We start from the raw sequence: 26,333 nt of genomic DNA, 5'->3' as shown, positions 1-26,333 counted from the left end.
TGTTTTTATGTTGCGGCGTTTTCGTTTTTCTGACATTTTAAAACATACAGACATGTTACAGTTAAATTATTCTGATTTTACAGTCTCTCAATAGCAAACAACGACAGTTACGAAAATCCGGCAACGAATTGGCAGAAAATGATGCGGCTGAATTACAACGTATTTCCAGTGAGCAAGCAATATTGCAAAAACAGCTAGATGCAAGTCGTAAACAAACTCGTCAACATGGCATGCTAATACAAGAATATCAGAGTAAACAGCAACAAAGACAACCTCAGCAACAAAACAGCGAACCATGTTCACCGCTGATGTCGCCTTCTCAACATTCACCGATGCATAGTCCTGCTGCACTTGTTTCACAAAGTCCAGGCCCTGGAAACGTTCCAACAAATATAATACAACATTCACCGGCAACTCCTATCATTCAACATAGTCCTAATACACCTTTATTACAACACAGTCCTGGTAATCCGCAATCAGGAAATCCAGGAACAATATCACCTCATAACATGCAACAGTCACCTAGAATTGGCACTCCACACTCTCAAAACGAAGAAAGTCCTTTTAGTCCTGGTGCCATGCCTTCACCAGGAATATGTGGTCCTTCAGCGGCTCGAATGACGTCTCCACAGCATCGTGCGATTATTAGTGGAAGACTTGCAACTAGTCCAGGTGCTTTTACTCCAGATACACGAAATACACAACAAATTATCGGAGATCAAGGAGTTAGAGTCCATAGTCTCACTCAACGTTTTGTCCGTCCACCTGCTGTAGTAGAACCTGGACAAAGGCCCAAAATGCAGTTGCAAGGAGGGATCGTATACGGACAACGTTCCCCGCTTGGAAGTCCACAACCTAATCAACAATCATTAATGAATCAACAGCATCAACAGATGCTTCAGAGACAACAGATCTCACATCAAATTCAACAACAGCACGATACTACAATTCTTCAAGATGGACAAAATGCAATGACTCAGCGTACGTTACAAATGGCACAACAAAGACAACAGTTGTTACAACAACAGCAACAGCAACAAATAGTTCAACAACAGAGACAACAATTTTTGCAAATGCAACAACAACAACAACAGCAGCAGCAGCAACAACAACATATGCAAAAACCTCCAAGTTCTCCAATGGTAGCTCAACCTGCCAATTCTCCAAGTCCGCAACTTCATCAACAAATGCAACAGAATTATGGACAACCTCCAAGTTCTCCTATGCCTCGTAGTCCTATGGTTCAACAAACCATGGGATCACCTATGTTGCAACAACAGTTAAATCAAACTTCGCAACCTCCCAGTCCTATGAATACTAGAATTCATCCTCATCCACCGAATTCACCAATGATATCACAATATCAACCACCAAGTCCGATGTCACGTAACCATCCTTCGACATCTCCTATGCTTCAACATCAATTAAACAACACACATCATCCTCCAACATCGCAACCACCTAGCTCTCCTATGCCACGTAGCCCAATGGTTGGAGGTTCACCTATGCAAATGCAAAGAAGACAATCTACTGGAAATAGTCCAGCAATGCCAGATCGACCACAAAGTGTAGAAAATCCAGGAACACCAAGAACACCACATACACCTCATACGCCACATACATCGCATGGTTCTTATACAAGTCAAACTTCAAATAATCATGCAGTACCAAATGATCAACAACAACAATTGCAACAATCACATCAACATCAACAACAATCTATTACGCAGGAACAACCAACTACAACAGATCACACAAATAGAGGTGGAGGAAATCCTCATAATCCACTAAATCCGTTGCCCTTCGGGCGATTTGGATATATTAAGCTTGGATTAAGAGGCGGTTCTCCTATGTGGTCTACAAAAGCAGAGACTAGCAAAGGAAAAACTTCTGAATCGCATCTTTTAAACATGGATGAAAAACCAAACACATCTGTAGTTGTTCATAGAAAAACTGGTATACCGCAGTCAAAAATTAATTCTTTAGTATGTGCAGATTATAATGATTTCGATGATGATTCGCATACGCCACCTCAAACTCCACCAACAAGTTTAGAAATCAAACAAACCACTTCATTATCTGATAATGGGCCTTTAACATTGGGTAGTCCAAGTAACAAAATGGAACCCATACCTGACACTACTGATTATGACGATGATAAAACTATTGTGAATACAGAAGTGACTCTAAGTTCGACAGCTCAACGAGATAGTGATGATATTACTGTTATAGATCAGTTTGGAGATTCCGAATTGGTCGATGTGATATCAGGAACACTGGAAGGTGACATGCAAGAGGAATATGTACTTTTCGAACCTGGAATGGTTGTAGACTTATCAGCAGATAGTAATGATTCGCTTTGTCATGCATTGGTTAATGAGAGTAGTCAAGGACACGACTTAGTGCAAATATTACAAATAGAAAATCCTGAATCTCAGACAGATGAACCAATGTTAAGCGATGAAGATTTGGTACCTTCCCATACAAGAAATAAAAAGGGTTTAAGATTAGACATAGTAAGGACATTACAATCAGGAAAAAGACTTGTAGCTGTAACAGATACTCCGGAATCTCCCGATCAAGAAGAACTTCGCGTAAATCCATCGCCAGGATCTTATATGGATCAATCACCTGAGCAAGATCTCATGGTGTCTTTTGTTAGCGCATCTGAAGTAGTAATTATTGATCCTAGTACAAAATCACCTGAAGATAATTTATCCAAAGAATCATGCACAGAAGAAGTAGAAAAAACAGATACAATTAATGTTTCCGAATCATCAAAAGAAAATACTATCACGGAAAATGCTACTGAAGATCAATCAAAATCACAAAAAGAATTAAAGTCAAATAGAAGTCCTACATCATTTTTGTTCTCAGATAAAGTTCTTTACAATCAAATTTCACCATCAAATATTCATCATGCTAACATTAATGTATCATCTACATGTAGATCTACAGTTTCTTTGTCACCCTGTGTAAATACAACTAACAATACAAATGCTATTACTACTTCTACCAATGTATTGATAGTGAGTGATACAACTATTAAGTCAACTCCAATTTTTACAACTTTAAGCATAACGAAAGAAACGGTATCTTCTTCTTTTAATAATCAAAAACAATTACCATCAACAATGGCAAGTATAGTGGCTGATGCCAAAATTGCTGCTAAACTCAGTCAAACAGCTTTGGAAAACATTATAGTTAGTTCACAGCAAAATATTACAAAGATAGAATCATTATCCAAAATTACTTCATCAAATACAGAAATTTCTAGACCTCAAGTTACAGAAAAAACCATAACATCAGTATCTAATTTACAGAATGAATTCACTAGTTTCGTACAAAGTACTGCTACAAGTACAATGGAAATATTAAATAATCCTACAAAATTAGTATTAAGTGTGCAACCAACATCTGTTACGTTATCAACACCCAAAATGTCTATACTTGATCTTCCTAAAAAAGAAAGTGAAAATAATTCTGTTACGATAACAAAAGAAAATCAACTAGAAATTTTAGATAAAAATGTGAAAATTAAAAACGAAAAAGATGAACCTGATCATTCGGCAAAAAATTCAGAGGAATCAAATGTAAATACTTTAAATGTTAGTGTAACTGCAAGTATAGCTGTGAATCAAGAATTGACTTCATCTGATGATAAGAAAAATGATCCTTTGAATACTACTGATGAATTAGAAAGTATGCTTGAAGCAATTCACAACCCTGCTGAAAACACTATAAATAGAGAAAATTCTCACTCAGAGAACAAGACAGACACTGCTTCTTCATTGAAAAGGATATTTCCAGTTACAGATGATTTATCATTGGTAAATATTTTAGAAAATGATTCGGAATCAATTGAAAATGAAAATAAAGAAGAAAATGTAACTTCTGAACCTCAAAGAATGAATATTAAATCAAAAGAAATTGAAACTAACATTGTAGAAAATACTAATTTAAGTACTTCTCAAAAAGAAAAAAAACACAATGAATTGTGTACAGAAATTGAAACTAATAAATCTTACATACAGCATTGCCTCAACGAAGAAAAGAGTATAATGGAAGAATCATCTGATGATATATTAGATATGTTACATAATATCATATCCTCTAAGCCAGAAATGGCTAACAGCGAAATACTTCAAGAAGATAGATCCAGAAAATCAAGTATGATGTATGAATTACCAACACCTTTAGATACTTTGCCTCTAAATATTCTTCAAGATTCTTTAATGGATCTAGATCAAGAACATTCAGATAATGAACATCTCTTATCAAATGAAAAAGAACCAAAAATACGATCAGCCAATTCACCTCCTGTAGAATCTGTCCCTAAGAAAAGCTCGCCAATCCCACATCAAAGTACTCCTTTAGTGGTGAGTACTATAGCACAGTTGCAGAAATGCACGACTACAGTGCCTCATCTCTCTCCTCTATCAAAACCGACAGAATTAACATCCAATGTTGCAAATGTATCACATCAGTTGAGAACATTACTCTCTTCTTTACAAACAAATCATTCAAACTGTACAACTATAAATCAAACCGCCATCGTCACTATGGTGTCCTCAGCGATCTCAGGATCAAAAGTAGGGAACATATTGTCTACAACCAGTACATCTTCACCAAACTCTGTAAATAATATTCATAATAGTACAAACGTACGACTACAGACATCTATCACTACATCTCATTCTACAATTACAAGCAAACCTGAATTAGAAAATACGACAACCAGTTATATCCCACATACAAAAGAAAGTACAAATTCTACAGTAAGCGTTGTTTCTACTTTAACTAAGGTTACACCTTCAGAATCATTTTTACGAGTCACTTCTAGCGGAGTAGTACAGTCGCAAGCTAGTAGTAATCTGTCTCTACAAACATCATCTGTGATCACTCCCAGGCCACCAACAAATTCAGGTATCTCAATTACATCAAATGCAATGCTAAATGCAATGTTGTCTGGTACAAATTCGGCAAAATCTTCAATTGCTGGTCTCCGAACGAATACTGCTCCTACACAAGCTGGTAATTTATTGAGCTCAGTAGTGGCGACTTCTGTACAACGTACACAAAGTTTACAAGCTATTCTACAAGTAAGTTCAAGCTGTTCTTCGGCACCTTCTCGCGTGGTTGTAAATTCCACATCGACAACAGCCACAACATCCATGCAATGTGTCAGAACCATTGTACCTCCAATAGTGACTGCAAGCACCAACAGCATTAGTGTTACTACTAGCATACTTCAATCTACTTTGTCTCAAACACCAACTCTTTTACATTCTCAGCTTACTTCTGGTCAAGGTCAATATAAATCAACCAGTCATTTACCGTTAGACAATAAAAGTGTTGATCTTGAGAGACTGGCGCAGAGCACACCATCTAAAAAGGAGTCAGAAGAATCTAACTGCAAATCTCAATCAATACTAGAAAAACCATCAACAACTAGATCTGAGTTGGAAATGAATAAAAACTCTACTCATAGAATGGAGGAATCGCAAAATGTATTATTGAAACAATTGCTCCAAAATACTGCATGTGCAACAACTACGTTGTGCTCTGGTTCTTCACAAGGTCCTAGTTTGCCATTAGTACCATCTTTAGAAGCACAGTTAGCAAGACCAGTTCCTCCCACTCCTTTCTCTGTTTTACCACCTTTATTGAATGAAGTACCAGCACCTAAGACTACTAGTAATAAGCAAGTTTTAAACAGAGAGACATCATTCTTATCTCAATCAGTAATACCTTTGAAAGTGCAAAGTCCACCAACCAAAGAAGAACCACCGAAACCACCACCGCCATTAACAACTTCTGCACCAGTTTTATCTCAGCAACTTATGGCTGATTCGTTTTCAAAACAACAAATAACTACACAGTCTACAAAAACCACTCCTGTTTTAACTCAAACAAACCAACAGTCAACGATAACAATGACCAAGCAAGTTCCGCTTACGACGAAAACTTTAGAAACTACAACTTCTATAAAGCAAGAATCAACTACTATTAGCCAGTCACCTGCGAAGTCTGTGGGTGATGCCGTTATTAGTAATACCGTTCCAATCCAAAAACAATGTGTATCAACTCCCATAACTGTGTCACGAGTAGTATCACAAACGAAACCAGTAATTACAACTGTGACAAGTAAAAGTATTCAATCCACGACACAAGTATCTAGTACTGTCCAAGTGACACAACAATCATTAACAACTATTACAACCGTGCAGCCACCATCATCTCAACAAACGCAAGCACAGACTCAACCTCAAATACCAGTTACCCCAAAATCCATTATTTCGACTCAGCAACAACCCCCTCATGTAAACACAATACCGCCATCAGTGCCTCATACAGTGTCTCACACAGTGGGTCACCAAGCCCAGGCGTCACAGGGTGCAAATGCACAACACACAGTGCCTTTAGTGGAAGTCAAAAAGGAAGTACTTGATGAAGTTCTATCTAGTGGTACACCTACCCAATTAACCGATACCAAAGACTTTGTTACTGCCAAAGAGGAGCTTATTGATGGATCGATTGATGATAAAACTGGTATGTAATATGTAAATATATAAATAATATATAAATACATAAATAAAATAATTTAAATATAAATATAAATTAAAAATTTAAAACTTGTACAATATTCATATTATATGTAAATATAGATGTTAATTATTATTATAATATATACTTATTTTTATAAGTTTCACGAATTTAATTTTTTATTTCTGATAATTTTCTATATAAAATATATCTAAAAAAAATTTTAAACATATTAATTAAATATTTAATTAATGTTAAAATAATAAATATATCATTATTATTTGTATAAAAATAAAAATATAGTTTGCTAATTTTATTTTTGTAGATCTCAAGAAGATGAAAAGGCGACAGTATCAACAGAAACGGAAGCAAAGCCAGGGAAAGGACGCGACGGCAGCAACTCAAAAAAAACGTGCTAGGAAAGTATCCCGTTTAGACGAGGATTATGACACGTTCATTGACAATTTAATGGCACAATTGCGACAGCTTCAGCCAATGGCAGTATTAGAACCACTCCTAGGTAGAAATTATGGCGTTTGTCCTATCTTTGGCTCGGGAGACCTGTCGAAAATCAGCAGTCAGAAAGATTATAATACCAGGACAGGTGATTTAATCGGTTCATATGGATCTGCTACATTACCAGGTGTATCTGATCATTATAATACTCAACCGTTTGGTGAATTGGAACCCTTACCACCTCAACAACCCGCTTCTACTCAAAGAGGATTTTATGATCAAGAATTTCCACCTCTTAAATTGGATGATTGTAAGTATTTCTATTTAAAAAAATGGACTTGGAAAATGCTTTAATTTATTAAGTAGATATTGAAATAAACTCAAAACTGTTAATAACAATAATATTTTCTTTATGACTATATAAATTTGACATATAAAATTAATTGTAAACATTATAGACTTTAATGAAGTAAATAGATAATATAAAGAAAAGGTTTTTTATAAATTCATTTCAAATTATTGTAGTTTGTTCATTGTATTGTAGTTCAAATTATTATAGTTAGTCAATTTTAATATAAAAATTATTAATATTTAATATTTACTATAATAGTTAGTTAATATATAGTAGTTAGTTTTAATATTTAATATAATATACTTAAAACAAACAAAAAAATAAATGAATGAATCCATTTTTAATCTGAGTCCATTTTTTCTTCAGTTTCTATTATAATTTATCTTATTTCTTGTAGATAGAAATTTAATAGTAATATAAATATTAAATTTTTAGCCGACGATAAAAAAGAGAATTCCTTATCAATGAATCGCGATGTGGATTCCCCTGATACAATAGTCAGTTCATCTTCACCAGAATGCGTTATTCCCGAATTTATACATCGATTTCCTGGTTTAAGATTGATTGAAGAAGAATCGGATGAGGAATCAGATTGGCTGAAAAGAGTATCACCTGTAATACCTTTAATATCACCGATACCAATTAGATTAAAACCAACTTATATCGGTAAAGATATCGCCAAACAGGATAAAGAAAATTTAGGAATACCACGGTATGAAAAAAAATTTTTTTTTCATATATATATACATTTTATGGAAATTGAAAATATTTAATAATATTAATAATAATTTAAGTAGACTTGGAAAATCACCTCCAATACCTTTAAGAGATGGCAACGTAACAGTTACATTAACATTGAATAGTCAGGCTGCAGATGACATAATGGGAGTACTTAAAGATTTGGCTAATATTTTAAATATAGCTCCTCCTACTGGTTACCAGATAGTAGAACGTACTACTACTCCCCCTAGTCAAAAATTAGGTCTTTATAGAATCAAGGGAAAAGATGGTAAAGAGGGAGGTGTGTATCTTTATCCCATAAAAATAACTAAGAAAGGTTTTTATTTATTTATTTACTTTTTTATAACAAATGAGTGAAAGATATTATAATATACATCTAAATTTTCAGCTCCTATTGATATACAAAGTATTTTAAATGGCGCCGCGAAATTCTGTCGTCATTGTGATGTTGTGATATTGAATAGCTTGATAAGAAAGAAAGTATCTGATTTACCATTTTTAAGCAAAGAAGAGGCTGAACCCGGCGATGAGTTATGTTTTTGTTCAGCAGCCTGTTATATGCAATTTGCTCTCATGCATAGAACACCTTTGAATACACAAGATAAGGTAATCATATTATATATTATGTAATATAAAATATTTTATATTTAATATATTCGTTGGATATCTTGGAAAATTGATTCTAGAGACCGAAATAAATACAAAAATATATAATAAATATATAATAAAAATACGAAAATATGTTAATTATTTATTATATTATAAATTATTATTATATATATTATAAGTTAGTGTTAGTTAAAATGAAATAGAATGAAGTAACAATATGAAGATAGTTATTTTCTACTCTATTTTATTTTTTTTTATTTTATTTAATTCAAATTTAAATTGCTTAAATAAATAAATTTTAAGCAAAGTTTTGTATAATTTTATATAAATAATTTAACATATTTTTTTTTATTAGGCTGCAACAATAGTAGACCATCTATGTCATAACAAGATAGATACTAAGGTATTGGATGACGATTTCAAAAAAGGAAAAAAATATGTAATCAAACAACCGGTTGATCATATTGAAAGTATGGAAGTCGATCAAACAGAAAAGGAAACAGAAATTAAGATAAAAACGGAAAAAGAAGAACATGATATTTTTGAGGCAAAAGAAGAAATTACAGAAGAAAAACGAGCAAAAAAACATTCAGTCGCAGAAGAGTCTCTAACTGAGTCGACCGAACCACAACCACCTGCGAAAGTATGGAGAGGTTTACGGTATAAGACGTGGTCTGTTGGCTTAATGCAACCTACAACAAAATACAAAAAACCAACAGATAAAGAAATCACGGAGGTATGAATAAAAATACTTATAAATTATATTTAAAATTATACTAAATATATATAATATTTAAATAGATTTAATATAATATTAATATTTAAAGATTTATAATATAAAATAAAAAATATATTTATAAAATCTTTTTATAGATGCTTTTCCGTATGGGAGTAACTGTAGTACCTGCCAAGGCGGAAGATAGTCGACGATGTATGTTTTGTCACAGTCAAGGTGATGGTACAGCCGATGGTCCTGCTAGATTACTTAATTTTGACGTCGACAAATGGGTGCATTTAAATTGTGCCCTTTGGTCGGAAAATGTATATGAAACTGTAAATGGTGCCTTGATGAATCTCGATACTGCTTTGCAACATAGTCTTGTATTAAATTGTATTGTTTGTGAGAAACCAGGAGCTACTGTAAAATGTTTTAAAATGCGCTGTACCAATGTGTACCACCTTGGCTGCGCTGTTAAAGATGGCTGTGTTTTTTATAAAAATAAGGTAAAGATCAACATAAAAATATATATTAAATACCAAGTTCAAAGAATATTTAATGCATTTATTATAAATGTATTATTTTATTTTAGAGTACCTATTGCTCTCAACATGTACAAAAAAACGAAAAAGATAACGAATTAACTACACTTTCTGTCTATAGAAGAGTGTATGTCAATCGTGACGAGAATAGACAAGTTGCAGCTGTGATGCATCATTCGGAACATAACCATCTGCTTAGAGTCGGAAGTCTGATATTTTTAAGTGTTGGACAGCTGCTTCCACATCAGCTCGCCAATTTTCACACACCAAATTATATATATCCAGTTGGATACAAAATTGTTAGATTTTATTGGAGTATGAGACGGCCAAACAAACGCTGCCGATATGTGTGTTCTATCCATGACGTTTCTGGTCGACCCGAATTTCGTGTTCTAGTACAAGAACCTTTACAAGAAGATGTTGAATTACGTGACGCCACTCCTCGCGCTGTCTGGAGCAGAATCCTTGAACCTCTTGCCGAGTTACGAAGATCGACGCACAGTGTCCAGCTATTTCCACGTTATGTTTCTGGCGAAGATTTATTCGGTCTTACTGAACCAGCGGTCGTTCGTGTTCTCGAAAGTCTTCCAGGCATTGAAACTTTAACCGATTACAGATTTAAATACGGCCGAAATCCTTTATTAGAATTACCGTTAGCGATCAATCCTACTGGCAGCGCGAGAACGGAAGCTCGTTTACGAAATCAACTTCCTTGGAAAAGGCCACACACACAGCGCACAGGTTCTTCAGCTCGAGCAGCCTTCGTTCCAACTGCAACTGTTGCTGGAGAAGTGGCATGCCCTTATTCAAAACAATTTGTTCATTCTAAAAGTTCTCAGTACAAAAAAATGAAGCAAGAGTGGCGGAACAACGTATATTTAGCACGATCTAAGATCCAAGGTTTGGGATTGTATGCTGCACGTGATTTGGAGAAACATACAATGGTCATTGAATACATTGGAGAAATTATTCGTACTGAATTGGCCGAGACGAGAGAAAAGCAGTATGAAGCAAGGGTATGTTTTTATTTGTTTTATTATTATATTATTTTATTGTATGTTATCTTATTTACAAATTTATTTTAAGTTGAAAAATTATATTTATAAATAATTTAAAGTAGCAATTTATAGTTAGTTAAAAGTTATCTTTAATAATTAAATTGTTTTTTTCAATATTATATATTCTATTTTTCTATTGTATGTATATTCAATTTTGTATGTGTTTACGGTATTATAATAGTAATTTAATCTTAATAATAGAAATAAATTTTAAAAATATATTTATTACAGAATCGTGGTATTTATATGTTTCGTTTGGATGAAGAAAGAGTGGTCGATGCAACATTGTGTGGAGGTCTCGCAAGATATATCAATCACTCTTGTAACCCGAATTGTGTCGCTGAAATTGTTGAGGTCGAACGTGATCTTAGAATCATAATCTTTGCAAAACGAAGAATCTCACGTGGCGAGGAGGTACATCTTTTTTTTATTTAACATATTATTTATATATAATTGATATTAAATAATTTATATTATTGTTCTTTGTAGCTGGCATATGATTACAAATTCGATATTGAAGATGACCAGCACAAGATAGCATGCGCATGTGGCGCGCCTAACTGCCGCAAGTGGATGAACTAAAGCTCGATCCACCGTTGTTATTGTTACTACGTTATTGGGTAGGTTTTACATGAAGAAAAAATTATATATATATACATATAAAAATATATATATATATAATAGACACATTATTTAATTTGTAAAGTGCCATTGCAGTTTGACTAATTGATTCATAGTGAAGTTGGTGCTATGCCATCACAACATTCCTCCAAAGTTGTACAATATTAGTTTTACTTTACAAAACATAGAAAAACATTGATCGCTTGTATATTACGGACATTCTTTAAAAACACGACATACATATTGCGAAAAAAAAAATTTTATGAGTCGTGTGTATGTATACAGGAAATTTGTATCTTTGTATGTTGAATAGAGTCAACGTTTAGTTGACCGATATTGTAATATAAATCGTTTATTAATTATTATTGCATATACATTGCACTGTATCTGTACATAAGTAGAGATCCATGTTATTTTGAATCACCAGATGAATTATGTAAAGTAACAGTATCTAATTTAGAATTATATACAATTATAACTATTTCATTATATGATAATAAATCCGTACAAAATCTACTGATCTATTTCGTTTTTGTAAATACCTTTTTTTGTGAATTTCGATTTATTAGTATTTAATAGGTAAATTGTATTCATTATTCAATTTCGAATCTTTTATCGTGATAAATATCAACTTTAAATTCTCAAATTATTTATGCTTTTAAATTCAGCAAAAATTTCAAAGAAAAAATATTCTTCCATTGTCAAATAATTTTTTTTGTATAATTTATACATAAATTACAAATTTATGTATACAAATAATGTATATATTATATTTTTATTAAAACTATAAAGATTTCAAAATACTTAACATTATAATATAATGCAATCATATAATGTAAAATAGATAAATTTATTCTTTACATTACATATATTCATATATGTATCTATAAATCAAATTTTTAAGATACAATTTTGTACTGTAATATTTCTGATATCAACTTTAATGTTTTATTTATCACGTAACAAAAGAAATATTTAAGAAATTGTACATTGCATTTAGTTTGTTTAATTTGTAACAGAAAGAGGTATAAGGAGAATATAATTTAAGGTGAAAAAAAGAACACAAAACGAGAACAGATCATGTTTACAATTTTATTTTCATAATTGTAAAATAATATTTACAAAGCAATATATATTTCATGTACACAAAGTACATAGTCGTTTTTCAAGTTTCGATTAGTGTATAAGAAAGAAATACAACAAAATTATATGTACAATGAGTATTTATAACTGTAAGAATGTATCACGATTACAGAACAAATATGTCTGATGAAATCTTTGATGAACACTTATTACTTATGTAATCAAATAAGAAAAAAGGAAGCAAAAAAGAGATGAAAAGAAAAGTAAAAAACTGGCAAAAATTTCAATAAGCTTTTTGTATTTATAAATGAAATACGCAAGCATTTGTATAAATGATTTTGAAATAAATCAGATGGAAAAAGAGCAATATGATAAACGCAGTATGCAAAAATATGCAATAATATACAAAAAAGCGAATAAAGATGTAATTGATGAAAATATATAAGAACGTAAATGCGAAAAAAAAATACATTGTAAGAAAAATGTATTTTTTAAATGCGATTCTTTGGCATTTATGCACGATACAATTATAAGGCGGTCTAAACGTTACAATACACAGTGTGATCTATGTACAATTTAAAAAACTATCATCTTAAGCGTAAAAGTAAGTATGAAGACAAGGTATGACGCTTACAAAAAATTTGTGTATACTTTTATCGACGATTCAAATAGCAATATTGCGTTTGTAAAATTTGATATATATAAAAACCGGCTTCCCGCAGATTTTGTAAATTCATACTCAATTGGTATATACTGCGCGGTTAAACATATATTCTTATTGTATATTGTATATTCTTTCTGATGCGATGATTCATCTAGCGAGGATTTTTTAAATATTTTATGTAACAAAAAAAGAAATAATGAGAAAAAAAAGAAAAAGCTTTAATACGTTGAGCGATATTTTTTGTTTTTAATATATAATACAATTATAATGGCGATCTATGCAACTTGTCCTCATGTATTAAATTTTATAGCTAATAGTGTATTTATGTAAAAATATTTTATTCAATAATTCCTCAACGTAATGCTTAAGTTTCCTTAATAGATATAACAAATGATTTTTAAGAATAGTTTATCATTAGATACTTTTTCCATATCTTTTCTTTTCAAATTTTAATCTTTTTCAGAGATCAATTAGAAAATCTTCGTTAGGTAAGACTTAATCGGTGACATTAGTACCAGTTTGTTATTAAATCTTGAGGCATGTCTTAATTTTAAAAATTAAGTTGTAATAAACTTGTTTGCTGATAATCTGACAATATGACTTTGTTTCTTTAAAGAACTTAATTCAAATTAAATATTTTATTCAACTTAATTAAAATAAAAGTTTTCTATTAAAATTTTAATCTTTAATAAGTTTTTTAAAATTAAATCTTTAATAATAATGGAAAATAATATTGCAAAATTTTTTAACATTCTTACAACATTTTTCGATATTATATTAATTCACATCTGATATCTTAACAATTCTTTTAGTGTTTTTTCTCTTAGTAAAAGAAAATATTTATTAAGGTAATAGATAGGAACAAGTATGTTCTATCTTTGATAAGTTTTTATTTAAAAAAAAGAATAAATACGTTACTTCTGTGCATGTTGAAACAGTTTTGATGATGGTCTGCTTTCTTCATTCATGATGATACTGGCTCAATCCTGTTGCATGCAATAAATTAATAAAATCATTAAATGAATATCAATTAATATATACAATAAAAGTAAAATTCAAGCAAATATATTTAAATTAATGATAAGAGTGAAGAAAAAATAATTATTATTAAGAATTCATTTTTGCACATAAATATCTACAACTAATCTAAAATCTGCACTTAATATAATCTATAAAGATTCATTTTTAGATTTGTTTTACAAAATTTAAATTAAAATCATCTATTATAATTAGTTTTTGTTAAATTAATAAAAAAATCATAATACATAAAGTTCTTTTTTTATTATTAATTATTGGCAGAAATTTTTAAATTCAGAATGTTTTCTTAAAAAATTTTGAGATTAATTCATTTTTTTTATCTTAATATACTTAATATTAAATTTTGAATTATTGAAAATATCACATATATAGAAATATTATTTTAAATATTATTTTTAATAAAATTATTTTATCAATATATATTTTATAATGTTCACATTAAGAAATTTATTGATATGCTTAATGATATAATTTTAAATACATAAAAAAAATCAAAGAAAACAAAGTAAAAACTAATTGTATAGGATTTATAGATCATACAATGACTATTATTGAGAACAATATTATTAATTTTATTTTGTATAATATTGTTCATAATAATGCCATAATTATACATTATGATAATATTAATAATACATGCAGTTATTTTTTTACAAATGTTATAAAAAATATAATATAAACGTAATATAATATCAATTTTTAAAAATACAATTAATATTGTGTATATTGGAAATACTACAACATGCATATAATAAAAATAGGAATTATACAATATTAATAAGATGCATTCTAAAATGTGAGTACATATATTATATTAATGAAGTACCTGCTAGTAAATTCAGGGATTTATATATAAAATTTGCAAACATAATTTGGAGACTGTTATATAATTTGAAGACTGTTTATCTTTATTGCCATTAGCTTTATATAGTTTATAATAATTATTATATTATCCACATATAATACAGTTTTATTTACAAGGGATCTAGTGTACACTATGATTAGATGTAGTGAACAACTTTTTGAGAACAATATAAATGAATGATGTTTAATAAATAGTAAACGGATAATCAAAGCGACTATCTACAATCAAAATACAAAAGTAACGAAATAGAGTTTACTCATTTATACTTAAGAATTAATGTATTCATAAATACTGAGCAGCAATATGTTTTACAGGAACCATATCTAAAAATGCTAATTCGACTAGTCAATGAACAGATTTATTTTGATATCCTCTAAAAAAAATTTTACTGGAATGTTTGCAATTTATAATACAAATATTATACTAAAATGCTAAACTTCGTTCAATATCATAATTCAAAATCATATATTTTGATTTTTTTTTTTCCTAATTGAAAAATATGAAATTAATAGATTCTAATACTGCTTTTCCAAGTGTATAGAATATCGCTTGATTAAATTCAGACTATTAGCATAAAATAATTACGTAACACTTGTATGTGCTTTTTAATCGATAACGAAGTTTTCCCTTATATTATTATATTTAATAATTATTATTACAACATATTTACAACGTATAAACAGTTCAAAACAACATTTTAATTCTTCAAATATATTGGTATACCAAAAGTCAAAGATTTGCTAACATAATATACAAATTTTTATTTTGTATATTTTAATAAAAATTTATTTCTTAAAAAATAATTACGTTCAAAAAACATCCAATCTGTTACGTAATACATTCTATGCGAGAACAATAGTATACATATATATGCATATAATATATACATACATATATATATACGTTACTGGATAGTTTGCACTTAAAAAGGCTAGAATAATTTCGATAATTTGCTACTTGTTATGCATCTAAACGTAAAGTCGGAATAGATTAGAATAAGATCAGGCCCTACGTTCTTTATCTGCATTATTTTCAATTAATATCGAGAAATGAAAAATTCGATTTCTCTCATGATTTTTTTTCTTTTTTTTTTTTTTTTTTTCATTTGTATCATCGTTGTTAACTATTGGAATGACGTAGTTTCCTTCATATCAGCCAATTTACTAAAATTCGTCAAAAACAACAATGCAATCACAGAAAAAATATATCAATCCGCACAAATCAATCGTACAAAACACATAGAAAAATTTGGATATGCGGATGAAATGGAATAATACGGAGACACGAATTATTCGTGATAAATATAATAAAATATAAAAATATATCATATATTTAGTGTAAAATGGCTGATACACAATTTTATCATAACTAAACATAAGTTTTTGAGTTGAAATTGCGCGCCTAATTATTTCTTTTTATCCAGTCTTAAATTTTATAATACATTATCATATTTTACTCTCTTCCAACGTATAATCATCTTCGTTATAACCAACAAAGTGAAAACTGATATGGCAAAAAAGCGCCATTTTTATAATTTTTCTTTAATTTTTATTTATTTTTATTTTTTTTTGTTCTCAATTTATTTCAATTAGAAAATAAATATATCTATTCAAACTTTAAATAAATAATCAACAATATGCAAAATATCTTAGAATTTTGCGAAATATCAATTTTTTTTAATATTCTAATATATTATTGATATTAATAATCTATAAAAATTCTGTTTTCACATATTTTTTTGTCTAATAATAAGAAGATCGATACGATAAATAAAAAACATGGAAGTGATTGATCATGGAAATATATCGATAACAGTCTGTTATTACATTCTATTCTAGAGTAAGCACCACACAAAATTAAAAAAAAAAAATATAAAAGAGAAAAAAGGAAATGCATTCAAATAATATATTTTGATGAAATTTTCTCAATACTGCAAAAAAAGCGGATATATTACTTCGCATCACCAATTACCACTAAATACCCGATATAATTAAATAGTTAAACATTTGTTATAAAATTGTTAGCAGCGAACTGAAAGCGAAAAGCATGAGAAGATGCTCATGTAAGATATTTTTCTTTTTTTTTATACGAAGACAGACACAGTTTAGTATAGCAACAAAGTGTCGTATTAATTTGTTTATTTCGGTGAGATGATTTTACAATTTCATTTTAAAGTCATTTTTATACAATATACATTATTAATACAAAAAAATTTGATCGAATTTTACAATACATTTAAAAATTGTTATATGCTCATTGTTTTTTATACAATAGATACTTAATTTGAAATTAATGGTCATAATACATTTATTTTTTTCTTTACGATATCGTAAATGATATCATTCAACAACATTCGAACACCATATGTTTATTTCTATCCTTTATATTCGTTGAAATATTGTTCTATACATAACTGGTCTTATCTTCAGTCAAGGCACGAATTTTGAATCGGGCCTTGCCAAATTTTTGTCAACGCGTTAACAATCTACTCGGGTATAATTAGTGAACCATTTACACTATATTATTGAGTTAGGTGCGAACCCTGACCCAATCACCAATTTGACGGTATCGAATGAGCGCTTAAAACAGCAGCTTTATATGCTCAATTATGTGCAAATTAATTGATAAATATGGCACCTGAGCAATGATAAATTAATTCGAATATTTTATTTAAAAAAGTAAAATAATATTAAACAGAATTAAATAATAAAAAATAATAAAAAAGTGGTTTAATAAAAAAAATTAAAATCGCTGCTGTAATTAGAGCACTTTACGAATGCTAGTATTATCGGTATTTTTTTTAATGGCCGCTGATAAATTTACGATTAAATATAGTAAAAGAGAATGGTGAGTACATGATACGATAAAGTACAGTACTTAACAAGTGATGCGTCGGATACATCGTTATTTTTTCATTAATATTCTCTTCTAAATTTCAGCTGTTCCTATTGCCTGCATATGCAGGTCAGATTAGACCACACATGCTGAAAAGACACCCATCACACGTCAACCAATGTCCCCGCCGTAGTCCTGACCATTTAGCAGATTACGGTTGTAAATGGCAGCCCTGTAACTGTACCTATTTATGGCCGGTCGATCGGGGACAGGCGGTGGCACCAATGCAACATCCGAATTCAACAAAGTTCCGCTTCCCTCATCCACCTCGCCAATACTGCTCTCAACTAACGATGGTTCCACTTCCGTAAAAGCCAACCTGGATCGTAACAGGTATGCGTATGTTTTATACCTCTTAAGCTGAAATAATAAAGTGACAAAATTTACTTATTAATTTTGAATTATATGAAATAAATTATAAAAATTAAAGAAATTTCATTATAATAAAACTTAATTTATTCGAATTCTATTTATAAGAATAAAATTTTAAATATTACATTATTAATTCAATAATTTAATAATTATAAAAAGAAGTTTCAAAAATTTATTTTTATTCCAATATTTTTTATTTTCATGTACAATAGATCTTACAATTTTATAAAGTTTGAAATATTTAAATTATTATTGAAATTAAATGAATAAATTATTATTATAATTAATTGATGAAATTATATAAATTATTATTTTTCTTATTGAGTTTTGATAATCTAAATATTCTATTCAATATAATTAAGTTTTAAAACAGAGAATTCTAAACATTTGTTATCGAACTACTCCAAATAGAAATAATATTATTTATTGCATTAAAGAATTATATTATAGATATATAATTATATATACTAGAATAATTAAACAATGTGGACAGTATGAAAAGAAATCAACTATATTTTAATTTAAGAATGATATAAATAGATTTGTTTTTCAATCAATAGAATAGATGTTTACTGGAAATAAAAAGACAATATGGGAAAAAAATTTAAGAACTGCACTTTGATATTAAACTTATATAAATGGTTACGAATGGAAAACCATAAAATATACCATGGTGAAAGTATCACGTTCTTCTACTCTTTGCAAATTTTGTTTTTCTCATTGAATGTTAAGTAACTTGCTCCGATTCGATAAAACATGAGATCCATAGAGTATAGGAAATGCAAAACAATTTTATTGCATAATAAGAATTTACTTCTACATCTCACTTACTGAAACATCAAATTAATTAAACTATAAACCATAATCACAGATTTCTTTTAAATAATATTATAAATTCCAATTTTTTCTTTTTTTTTATACACATATACATAAAATAATATTTATTATTTATTATTATACATTACCTCATGATGTAAATAGGCATCTTTTTCCTTATAATTCTGTACAGTAAGAGCTTTAGCTCCTCTCTCAGGCGGATGTCGTCTGTGCTCTTCCAATTCAGCTTCCAATTTGCTCACTCTCTCCTCATGGTCCCGTAATTGTTCTCTCTGATAACACGTCAAAAAAATCCAACAAACTGTCATTTTTGCGCAATCTTCTTAAGAACAAAAAAAAAAAATCAACGAAACAAAATCTATCTTTCTACTTTGTTCATTTAAATTGGTATATTTTAATACGTTTGTACACTACACTCCAACGGTTCTAATTCTGGTGTCCGTATCTCGAGTACGAGAACTTAGAGAACGGAGTTCGCTTCGGGAATAGTGGAGGAAGGCTTGCAAATAAAGAAACAATGAAGACAGATTATATTCGTTTGCGTGACCGAACAGAAGAAACCACTTTTCTTAATCTCTTTTATCTTGTGAACATTACTTACAGGAGATAATTTCGTGTGGCTGCACGGAAGCAGAGGTCGTTGAAACTTTCGCTGTGAACCAACCGCGCCTGCTAATGGTTGGCAAGAAAAACTGGCACACACGAAATTGATCGTGTCAATCCACGATTGCAATTCTTTGGAATCACTGAAAATTCACCTTATAATTTTAATCATTTATAATGAACAAATCATGCAATTAATAAAAAATAAATAAATGATATATTAAAAAAGTAGTAAAATTATAAGATATACACGCGATATACTTAAATTCAGAATCAATCTAACTTATTATCTTTAAGTTCATCAAATATAATTTTAATACATTCTAAAAAAAAAAAAAAAAATTATGTCAAAATATTTAAATAGAAAAAAATTGAATTGCATTGAAATTCTAACATTTTAATTTCTTCTTATATTTATATATTTTATAAACAATATTTTATGTTAATTAATTATTTATTTAATTATGTTGGAAATGGTATGAAATTTTCTTTAATCATAATATAAAAATCATAATAAAAAATGCAAGTATATATATATATATAATTTAAACTATTTAAATTCTTGCTATATTTCTTTTTTTATTCAATATAATATATATTATAATCAATAATTAATAAAGAAACTCAATGATTAACAAAAGATATTTTTATTATAATTACCTTGTTTGGAAGAGATACTCTGCTTGATCAGCAGTCTGTAACCTAAACACGTGTTCCTTCTTCGTATAGTCAGATGCTTTAGTAGCTAACGCATGATGAATGCGTATCGCGTTATGCAAACTATCATTACGGAAGCCATGCTCATCTTTGTGCAAATATAATACAAGTTCTCTCAATGTACAATAATACATCTTCCAACCACGTTTCCCGAATGGTGCTGAAAAGATTTAAAAATATTGATATTTCATTATAATATAATTTACTATACATATTATTAATTAAATATATTATGATTATTAATATTAATTTTGAAAATAAAATTTTATAATTTATTTAAAAGAATTATAAAATAAAATTTATAATTAATTAATAATCGAGGAAAAAGTACTAATCAAATAAAATTGAATTGTCAATATATTAGATAACTAAAATTAATTTTGAATTGATTAAGTGCTTTATATGGAATTCATTTTTAATTATTTAATTATTATTTCCATCAATTAATTAATATTTATTTTTACTTATTTGTTTATAATAAATTTTATTTTATTTATTTATAATAAATTCATTTATATATACTTCTTTCAAAATAATCTAGTCCTTTTTTATAATCTCCACATAATATTATCAACTATCGGTAAAATTATCATAAAGCAGGAAAGTATTTGAATTTAAAATTACTTATTAGAAACAAATAAATCTAAAAATATTGAATTAATTGTAGCTTAATTGTGATAATTGTAACAATTGTAAATAATTGTAATCAAATCTATATTTAATCAAATATCAACGAGATCATAAAATATATACTTTTCTTTCCATTGGAATCGAAACAACATTTCCGCATAACATATCCCTTCTTGAACTCCGTAGCACCTGTAACATTTGGCACATCAAGAAATGGATTTCCTGTACCCGATATTGCTGGACCGTCACCCTGTTGGATTGCTTGATTCGCAGTTTCATCCCCTTCTTCATCTCTAAACAACCAAAAAATTTCATGTCCATAAAGAATATAAACGAATATAATTCAATTATTTACAATACTTTCATCATAATTATGATTCACACATTTAATTATAAATATACAATTTTTTGTCTTTCCATTCTCAAGTTCTAAAGTATTATCAATTCTATTAGTTAAAATTGTGAAAATATAATCTTTATTTGCACATTGTTTAAATTTAGAATTTTATTTAAATATTTAAAAATAAAAATAAAAATTAGAATTATATAAATTGCAGAAATTCATAAAAAAATGCTGAAAAAATTTAAAAAACTCAAACTCACAAGGCCCATTCCAAGGGGAACGATTTAATGGCATTATATAGCTGCTTTAGCACCTCTCTGGGGAAGTTATCGCCATCGTTCAGTTCCGAGAGGTTTTCGATAAATTCGTTACATGACATCTTTCTACCAATATTCTGACCATGGAGATCTGTATTGAGCAGCATTATAGCACAGGTTAAAGTATGAACAGCATCTGAAATAAATACAATAAATAACGAGTGCAATATTAGATCATTAGTAGAAATATGTAACGTATGATAATAATGAATTCATGATAAAATTAGTATGTTTAATAAAATATATTTACGTATTGATCACTTTTAAAGTTGTTTTCTTCAAAATCATGCATCGATGTTAATATTCAATCTCAACAATTTTAAAAATGATTTTGTAGAATAATTTTCATAATAATCTTTATTTGCGTTATTTTTAATACCATTAATATCAAAATGTCTTTATTTTTGTAAACAGAAAAAAATCATTATATTTTATGAATAAAAGAATCATATCAATTCTATCTTTTTTTTATTAGCTAAAAATAATATTTCTTAAAAAAAAAAGGCATTTTAATGATATTAAGAATAACAAAATAACGATTTTGAAGATCATTGTATAAAATTATTTTTAAAATTGTAAAATTGCAGTAACCGAAATGCTTGGCATTGCATATATATACATATATATAACTTCTCAAAGGAAGGTAACCATAGTAATGCTAATGCATTTCATTGTCATTCATAATATATATGATTATTTAACAAGTTTGCTAATTTTATTATCAGATCTCATATATATATTCATAAGGAATATATTTACCCTGAGAATTGAAAGCGCCCGGATTACAATCGAGAAATCTCTTGGAGAAATGTACAAGAACCCTCTCCCTTTCCTGGGTCTCCCCGGTCAAAGAGAACTGGGCAAGGAACTTTCTAAGAGCCACGTCCAGCGTGTCTCGGTCGAAGTTGAAGTATCTCAAATATTCTTCGGCTACCGCTCTACTAAAATCGTTGCTGAAACCCAAATGGGATATCGATCATGTTAGACGTGTCTCAACCAGTGAGATGCGAACAATTTCAAACACGATGAAGTAAACTTTGGAATCTAAGAATCTCTTCTATTGCATCATAATAGCTTTATGAAATTTGAGAAGGATGCAAGTTATACGAAATTGATACTGGGATATTATGGAGAGATTCTTTATTTTACTTTAGAATATATTATAGTAAAAAAAATTTGAATTAATATGATAAAAGCATGATTTTAAGTTAAAATAGTTTTGACATCATAATACAATTAATATAATATGACTTGGAAATAATGAAATGGTGTTTCATTACTATACTATTTATATTATACATTATATATACAATATACATCATATTTCTAAAAAATCGATAAAGATCAAAACAAGTTGATGTATAAAAATATCGATTTATTTATTAAGTTTTTAAATTATTAAAAACTTATTTATTTAAATTACATAAGGAAATAGAATAAAGTAATAGTGTAGACAAAATATCTTATTTCTAAATTTCTATTTCTATTTCAAAGTAATCTTATTCTATTTTTAATATGAATTTATTGCTTATAACTTATATAAATAAATCTTAATTAAAATTTAATTAAAATATATTAACTTTTGTATTTGTTTTGATCTCTAAAAATCGATTTTTCAAAAATATTTCACAAATATATAGGAATATATTTTGTATATATATATCTACGTAAAAATCTTTCAATATTTATTATATTTGCTGAAAAATTAATAAAAATTAAAAAAATTATTATTATATATAAATGTAATATATCATAGAATAAAGAGATTAATGTATTATAATTTTATTTAAAGTTGTGTAAAATTAAAATTCGCGATACTGAAGTTTTATTAGAAAATATTCTAAAACTTTTGAACAAAAGAAAAAACATAAATGTAAGTTGATCAATTAAAAACGAAGTCTTTAATACGTTTGACTAAGCATATAAACGACGGTATATTAGTTTGCATTATTTTCTAGTATCGTATAATGTTTTTAATTAATTGTAAGATATGTTTTATTTATTTCTTCTCATAAACAATAAATTTAATTAGTTTGATTACAAAAGTTTTACATTATATTTTATATTAACTAATTGAAAATTGAAAATATTTTACAACTTTTTCTATCATTTATTTTATTTCTCGATCTTAATTTTCCGGAGAAATTTCACTTTTGTTCAATCAAACTATAAGTCTTATGGATTAAGAGATCGTCATGGTTATTTAAAATTGCAATTATTTTATAACTTCCTCTATCTCTTTTCTTTCAATCTTCAGAGAAAGTTTACTTTTGTTCGGTTAAGTTATAGATTCTATAAATTATAGAGTTACCGCAGTATTTGCAATTACTTTTATGCAGAGAAAGTATTACATAACTTTTCAGTTTTGCAATGCTGATTTTTAATAAATGAAAAGATACATGAAACATTGAAAAGATACATTGAAAAAAATATCTTATTATAAAAGAAGAAACTAATAGACGTTCTAGTTATATAAATTATTTTTTCAAAATTAGAAAAAATATAAAATAATTAAATAATTTTATCTTTATCGGAATATAAAAAATATAAATATATAATAAATAGTAATATATAAAATACCAAAAAATAATAATTAATCAAAAGTTAATAAAAGATTTTTTTGTGCTAAAATATTAATTTCTAAATTAAATTAAACTAAATTATAAAAAATTAAGAATAGATAAGTAAAATAATAAGTACAATTTTTTTTTAATTAATAATCTTTGTTTTTTAACAATTTATTTTAAAAAATAAATTATAATATTTAAATTTAAATTTAATATTAGTTATAAATAAATAATATAAATAATTATATTATTAAAAAAAATAATGAACATAAAAGAATAATAAGAATCATTTTATAAATCTTACAAAATAATACAAAAAGAAAAATTACAAAATATTTTCAAATTATTCAAAAATTTTCAAAATCAAATTATTCATCAAAAATTGAATGAATATTTCTACTGTACAATATTATAATATTTAATATTAATATAAATAATTTAAATACGAATATGAAATCATTTAAACTAGTAAAAATATGTATAATTAAACAAATATTATTATACGTTAAGATATTTAGAAACGTCAGATTTTTTGAAGCCATCTAAGGAATATATTCTTACTGACAAAGATAATCATAATTAAACACTGTTATGTATTAAGGTATCTAAAGACGTCAGACTTTTTGAAGCCGTTTAAGGAATATAATCTTTTGGTCAGTTAAATGATTGGTGGTAAATCTATTGCATCGAAACTAACTTAATCTATCCTAACCATTTAAACTGGTAAAGATCACAATTAAGCAAATACTATTATATTTTTTTTTTACTAAGATTTGCTATTTAGAGATTTTCAGATTTTTTTTAAGTTATCTAAGGAATATAGTTGGCTAGTTGAACGGCTGATAAATCGAATTGAATATAACTTGACTTAATCTGATTATCTAAACTTCTAAAAATAATATTAATTAATTAAATATTACGTACTTTTTGCTAAGATGTCTAGAGACGTCAGACTTTTTGAAGCCGTCTAAGGAGTATAGTCTTTTGGCTAATCGAACGGCTGATGGCAGGTCCACTGCTTTTGGACTGTAATGGAAGCTGTGTAGACTTTCGATATCGCTTTCCTCATCTGCAGATTGTGGTGGCGACGCGTGCTTATCTTCGTAATTTCCGATATTTAAAGCTTCATTCTCGTCTTCACTCTCTTTCAGCTCCTAGAATTTAAGATACGTATAATACGTATAAAATATAAAAGAAGAAGAATAATTTATTTTTTCTAAAAAATATATTATAACATTGATTTAGCTATCAAATTTTGATATGATTAAATTCAATTTGAAATTCCATTTCCCAAAAGCAATTTATCTACGAAAATTTCAATGAAAATTTCCTTGGAAATCGTTCAAGATTTCCATACGTGGATAACGAATGAAATGAAATTTCATCAATTTATTAAAAATTAGAAATGAATGTTAGATTCACGAAACTCAAAATAATTTATGAGATTTTAAAATTCTCGAAACTTGGAAACTTGCTAATTTTTTTTTCTTCTTTTTCTAAGAAATATCCAGAAACTAAGATTTTAATTTTTTTTTTTTTCAGAAAATTAAATTATTGATTTGAAAAATTGAAATTTTGAAACTTTGAAAGAATTTCGAGATTTTTCATATCCTATTTTTATTAATTCCTAAAGATAAGGATATTCCTAAAGATAACTAATTAGTTTTGAAAAAATAACTATGCATTGGAAAAAAGTTACAATATTCTATTTACTTATAACTAAAATGAATATCATTAGCTTGAAAAATTTAATGATTCG

The 26,333-nt window shown here is 28.0% G+C and overlaps 2 protein-coding genes across 13 annotated transcripts in view; one reads left to right on the top strand and one right to left on the bottom strand.

The window, feature by feature from the left end:
- Positions 1 to 12,159, top strand: part of LOC100866111 (uncharacterized) — a 31,241-nt gene extending 19,082 nt beyond the window's left edge. For 2 of the 3 annotated variants that reach the window (XM_086917900.1, XM_086917899.1), the window contains 10 exons: positions 84 to 6,552; positions 6,872 to 7,312; positions 7,790 to 8,066; positions 8,152 to 8,411; positions 8,484 to 8,701; positions 9,060 to 9,440; positions 9,578 to 9,928; positions 10,015 to 10,980; positions 11,254 to 11,436; positions 11,512 to 12,159. In XM_086917900.1, the coding sequence (XP_086774026.1) occupies positions 84 to 6,552; positions 6,872 to 7,312; positions 7,790 to 8,066; positions 8,152 to 8,411; positions 8,484 to 8,701; positions 9,060 to 9,440; positions 9,578 to 9,928; positions 10,015 to 10,980; positions 11,254 to 11,436; positions 11,512 to 11,604 (9,639 nt within the window). In that variant the 3' untranslated portion in view covers positions 11,605 to 12,159. The remainder of the gene's footprint in view (positions 1 to 83; positions 6,553 to 6,871; positions 7,313 to 7,789; positions 8,067 to 8,151; positions 8,412 to 8,483; positions 8,702 to 9,059; positions 9,441 to 9,577; positions 9,929 to 10,014; positions 10,981 to 11,253; positions 11,437 to 11,511) is intronic. The other variant, XM_086917898.1, reaches the window with a different exon arrangement.
- A 562-nt stretch (positions 12,160 to 12,721) lies between these two features.
- The window catches only part of Efa6 (Exchange factor for Arf 6), a 128,008-nt gene continuing 114,396 nt past the window's right edge, over positions 12,722 to 26,333 (bottom strand). For 6 of the 10 annotated variants that reach the window (XM_012489898.3, XM_086917906.1, XM_012489900.3 and 3 more), the window contains 8 exons: positions 25,499 to 25,728; positions 22,767 to 22,960; positions 21,951 to 22,143; positions 21,471 to 21,640; positions 20,661 to 20,877; positions 19,999 to 20,143; positions 19,526 to 19,669; positions 17,415 to 18,548 (listed from right to left, as the gene is read on the bottom strand). In XM_012489898.3, the coding sequence (XP_012345352.1) occupies positions 18,300 to 18,548; positions 19,526 to 19,669; positions 19,999 to 20,143; positions 20,661 to 20,877; positions 21,471 to 21,640; positions 21,951 to 22,143; positions 22,767 to 22,960; positions 25,499 to 25,728 (1,542 nt within the window). In that variant the 3' untranslated portion in view covers positions 17,415 to 18,299. Of the gene's footprint in view, positions 14,377 to 17,414; positions 18,549 to 18,722; positions 19,391 to 19,525; positions 19,670 to 19,998; positions 20,156 to 20,660; positions 20,878 to 21,470; positions 21,641 to 21,950; positions 22,144 to 22,766; positions 22,961 to 25,498; positions 25,729 to 26,333 lie in introns of those variants that run through there. The other 4 variants (XR_015295263.1, XM_003696025.4, XM_086917904.1 and 1 more) reach the window with 4 other exon arrangements.

Source organism: Apis florea, unplaced genomic scaffold, assembly GCF_048593485.1.
Source record: "Apis florea isolate Af1SG1 unplaced genomic scaffold, ASM4859348v1 contig_2272_pilon, whole genome shotgun sequence".
Lineage (NCBI taxonomy): Eukaryota > Metazoa > Arthropoda > Insecta > Hymenoptera > Apidae > Apis > Apis florea.
This window is presented reverse-complemented; position numbering and strand designations above follow the sequence as displayed.